Source organism: Cyberlindnera jadinii (assembly GCF_001661405.1).
Source record: "Cyberlindnera jadinii NRRL Y-1542 unplaced genomic scaffold CYBJAscaffold_21, whole genome shotgun sequence".
NCBI lineage: Eukaryota > Fungi > Ascomycota > Saccharomycetes > Phaffomycetales > Wickerhamomycetaceae > Williopsis > Williopsis jadinii.
The window spans coordinates 1-4,924 of record NW_017963672.1 but is presented as its reverse complement, the minus strand read 5'-3'; the positions used below and the strand labels follow the sequence as shown (position 1 = coordinate 4,924).

The 4,924-nt window shown below is 45.9% G+C and overlaps 2 protein-coding genes across 2 annotated transcripts; both read right to left on the bottom strand.

Moving 5' to 3' along the window:
- Positions 1–2,408: 2,408 nt before the first annotated feature.
- CYBJADRAFT_169687 (calreticulin family protein) lies at positions 2,409–4,165 on the bottom strand. The gene has a single exon (XM_020215897.1). The coding sequence runs from the start codon at positions 4,124–4,126 to the stop codon at positions 2,462–2,464; it is 1,665 nt and encodes a 554-aa protein (XP_020068073.1). The 5' UTR covers positions 4,127–4,165; the 3' UTR covers positions 2,409–2,461.
- Positions 4,166–4,516: 351 nt separating this feature from the next.
- Positions 4,517–4,867, bottom strand: CYBJADRAFT_164672 (Alb1 domain-containing protein; the record flags this gene model as incomplete). Its single annotated transcript, XM_020213867.1, has 1 exon — positions 4,517–4,867. The coding sequence occupies one exon, from the start codon at positions 4,865–4,867 to the stop codon at positions 4,517–4,519; it is 351 nt and encodes a 116-aa protein (XP_020068072.1).
- Positions 4,868–4,924: the final 57 nt, after the last annotated feature.

Below are 4,924 nucleotides of genomic sequence, written 5' to 3'. Positions count from 1 at the left end.
CCTCATAGAGTAGCCAGCACTAAAAATTCTTTCTTGCGAGGTTGTGGGTGTCAATCGAATTCGATCACATCCGCTCCATGTGCAGTGAGCAGTATCCAAGACCACTGTCAATATGTGCTATTTGAGCACTTTGCTCAAGCACGTTAGATCGCATTCTCGCTATGTGCATTTAAGATAGGACGATTCACTGCACAGGTTCCAAAAGAGTACTTAGATATATGAGCCTAGATCTACAGAGGAGCAAATTCCAATGTCTAACATGTCACTTCTCGCTGCATTTGGGATCTTGTGCGGTTCGATGCAACTGGTTCTGCCTAGCCCGCGAATAAACAGGCAGGGGCATTCAGCGGAAATGAGGAGATGTGCTGACTTTAAGAGGTTGTGCATAGAGAGGTAAAGAGGCTAGTTTGCGATGTTAAGCTTGTGTGAGGGAACACAGGATTGATCTTTGAATCGAGGTAAACTGATACTTCAATGGCCCGTAGAAGGTTGCAATCCCGACTGCAATGAAGTTTGTAAGCCCTTGTGTGCGTTTCGGTGGGGAGGGAGGCGCCCCTGACGCCTGAGCAGCAACACGACACCGGCTTTGTTGAGGACGATAGACCGAGTGTTCAATGCGTGATGAATAACACAGAAGATGGAGCCCAAAGGCAATTCGCCAATGAACAATGACTTCTTTAACCAGGAAGCAACGGCTGTTTCATAGATTTGTAGACAGAACAACCGAAAGAATATTTTTTAGGCAATGGAATACAATTCACGTGCCGTGCAACGCATTCCCTTGCATAGGCTTGGGGGTTCCGGCAGCACCGTTCAGAATCAAAGAACATTGCTGAGGAATACGACACACAGCAACAAAAGCAGGTACGTATCTCGAGTAAATCCTTCTCCATTCAGAGTCACAGCTTATAAGCTGCTAAGTTCAACATTTTCCAGGTTGTTGTTGATCAATTACTCCAATGGCACTTTCCAAAAAAACAGCGAAGGTGCTGGTGGGCTGAGAAACTGAAAATCAGTCTCAACGCGATAGAGTTGCGGGAATTATCATTTCGAGCGCTATAATCGTTTTCTGATCAAATTTCGATACAGACGATCACTTAATCGCCGAGTGTGTCACTCGCACTATGCAATTTGTTGCTGAGGTATATAATTCCGATGGGTTATTGCTGCGATGTGCAACATGGCCTATAGTGTATCTCAAATCTCACGGATCCATCGACATCGTCGGATGCGAATTGCACATTCAACATTCGAAATCGCAAGCAATATGGACATGACGACCATTGAGGATGGAGCACTGCAGAACCACACATGCGCTCGTTCAATTACGGGAGTTGAGGAGGTGCTTGTGATGTCAGGCCCACCAGAACACACCAAGATGCAATCACATGAAATAATGCCGATGGGGGGCTTTTCAACAAAAGCCTGAGTAATGTTCATAGAGGCTTAACTTCCAGGTAGCTCCGAAATCTGACGACTTTTTGGCCAAAGTTCTATGCCCAGCTTTGAAGCCTCTAGTGGAAGTTACATAGTGCTGATATATCTCGTTACCTTTTGCACCCAAAGTTTCAGTTCCTCTCGCACTGCTTAGTCTTTTCTGAGACGATCAGTTGTTCATGCGCTGGATGTACAACGGGGTATAAGATCTACACACATGAACAATAACCTCATTTGTAGCACAAACCACATGTTTACCGATTTGGTGAGCAAATACATGATGTAAGGGCTGAAACTTCAGTACAATTCTGAATTTACCCAACAAAAGCTGCAGCAACGGCTAGCACATTGGTGAGCTTGCTGCTTTCCTCTATGATGCATCTGGATTCTAGCAAGTGAAATTTTGGTTAGTGTGTTCGCTGCAAGAGAAACGCCATGTGTTGTAGATGGCACTGATCTTGAGTTAACGGTGAAGGATATGTGATACCAAAATACTGCAATTGAACACCTTGTCATAATGAAATGTTTCCCGCTGGTTCTCGTCATTGCTTATGCTTGTGTTCTCTTGTACTTGTCGTATCACACATGCAGTAACAGTTCTAGCCTTCGTACACACCAAGATGTTGTCTAGATGCATCACGATGAAACAGCCCAGCAGAGGCTGTATAGGCTTTACAACCCAAAGCTGAAGCACAATGTATAGTCGGTTAAATTTTTGCAAGTTTAATGCCTTTGCAGTTAGACTATTAGCCATTGTGCACAGTGTTAAGCCTCGACTGAATTCATGAGCCTGTAGCTTGTGAGGAAATAATATCCACCAGCACGACAGTCATCAGTCCTCTTCCGTCTTACATGCTGCGTCAGCTGTGGTTGGAGGATAGCAACCTTGGTTTGACAAATCGCAGATGAGTGGAAAGCTCCTACAGAAGAACTAAGATTTCAGAACAGCTTAACAGAAACAAGAGACTAAAGCGTTCTACAGACGTCATTGGCTTGAACGATACTGTTCCGTGTCCTTTTTTATTTACTCCTGGACGCTTGTGGACGTGGTTTCCTCCTTTGTCTCGACTTGTTCAACCTCAACCTCGGCCTCAGCTTCGGCAACTGGGTTCTTCTCCTTCTTTGCTTGGGTTGGAGCTGGAGTGAATACATTCAAGATCGAAGAAACAACAAAGAGGACAATGGAAGCCACGATGAAAGAGAGACCACCGTAAAGAGCAGCTTCAGCAGGTCTTGAACTCAACGTGTTGACTGGATCACTCATGAACAAATCGAGATACTCTTGAGCATCGTCAATGAAGGATTGGAGTTGAGCAAAGGCATCGTCACCACCAGTGGCTTTAACAACCTCTTCTTCAGCTCCAGACTCATCATTGGCCTTGGTATCGTCGGAATAAGCCAAGACTGCGTCTTGTTCCAATTCGAACTTCTTTGCCCAGGTATCATTACCAATGAGTTCGGCTTCTTCAACACTGTGGCCCAAATAGATGTCATCAAAGAGAATGTCAGCATCCATAGACCACAACTCGAATCCGATGGCACCGATTGGTTCCAAATCGGAAGGTGTAGCATCGTGGTACCAATCTGGGTTTGCAATGTTCTTTGGAGCCCATTCACCTTTGTAATCTGGGTTGTCAATGAGTGGCTGGGTCCACTTACCCTTATAAGCTGGGTTTTTAATCTTTGGTGCAATCCATTTGCCGCAGCCATGGGCTTCACACTCTGGGTTTGGGATGGTTGGCGCAATCCATTCACCATCTTCCTCTTCGTCCCAATCCTCCGGCTTTTCAGCCTCTGGATCTGGGATAAACTCTTCGGCGGATTCATCCCAAGATTCTGGCTTAACTGCTTCTGGATCTGGGATCATGTATGGGGCAGTCTCATCCCAGTCCTCTGGTTTTTCAGTTTGCTCAGGGTCTGGGATCTTGGCCCTGTCGTCCCAGTCTGCTGGCTTTTCATCAGATTCATCTGGAATCTCCTTTGGTGGGTCAAAGGATGGCTCAAAGACTCCTTCATCGAGCAAGTTTCCAGCCTTGACAACTTCACCGTTGATTCTAATCTCAAACTCCTGGGTTGGCTCGATAATCAAAGTGTAAAGTGTCGATGTCTTGACAGTTCTAGCCAATGGTGGCACAGCCAAGTGCTTCTCCTCGTAGACCCCGGTATTTGGGTTCTTACGTCTCAGAATGAGGTGCACCTTGTTTGTAGTTCCACACTTGTCCGGACCAAACATAACCTGGTATGGGGATTCGTTGTTGAACTCAACGTCATCTGAAGGACCGCCTTCGGCGCTCAACAACTTCACGTACGCACCACCACAGGACAACCCCTCCTGTAGCTTAACCTCGTACTGTGCAACGAGGGTATTGTCGGTGTTGTCAAAAGGTGTTTCCAAGGGAACGTGGATAGCGTGGTGGGCGGCTTTGGTCTTCAACACCAAACCTTTATCGCCTTTCAACCCCGGGAAGATCTTGTGCTCCTCAACCGCCCACTCACCGGTATAACTGAACTCGTCATCCTTCTTCGCCTTTGAGATCTTCCACAACTGCGACCAGTCATCGGAGTCGAACTGCTCAAAGAACGAACTCTTCGACAACTGCGACTTATCGAATGGCTTAAACACCGGCGCCTTCTCAGCGTTTGCCAAAATAGCCAAAGCTGTTGGAATTGCAATGTTACTAAGTTTCATGATTCAGTGGAAGATGTCAATTGATCTATAAAAGGCACAAGTATTCAACTAAACGTTAGCCCTCAACGGCAAAACAGACCTAAAGAGAGAGGAAAAAAAGTTGGAGAACGGGCACCAAAAAAAGAGGTGTGTGAAAGCTTTAGCGCCACGTCAACGGTTAACGAAGGGGGAAGCAGAAGGGTTCGCGGAAAAGTAAACAAACACAAAAACGACAAAAACACAAAAACGACAAAAACACAAAAACGGCAGAAACACAAAAACGACAGAAAATTGGAGAGTGAAAACGTGCAGTGTGCCATGTTTTCATTTTTACAAAACTACAGAAACGGACCGATAAAGATGATAAAGCACCTGTGCAGGGGAGGTTTGCGTGAATAAAAATTCATTAGATCATAGCTCAACTTCGTCCAATAGCGCGAATGCGTTCTTAGCGGTTTGGATCTTTGGCTTCTCAACCTCGTAGAAATCATCAACCATTGAGTCCTCTTGGAGCTTTTCACTGTCCTTATCGTCGGTGGCGGCTTCAAGGGTTTCCGTGTGGATCTTGACCTCGGAGTTGATCACGTCCCAGTTGGCCTTTCTGGTGGTCTGCACCATCTTTGCCCTCTGCTTGCTCTTTGAGATCTTGCCTTCGAGTCTTTCGCTCAAGTTGATTGCTCTTTCCACCCTTTCCTTGTTGATGTTAGTCATCGGGGTAGACTTCTTTGTCACCTTGTTTTTGCTTCTCTCCTTCTTATTCATCTTGCTTGTGAGTAGGTCCTCGTTCTTCTTTGCAGTGGCTCTGATGATCACAGACGT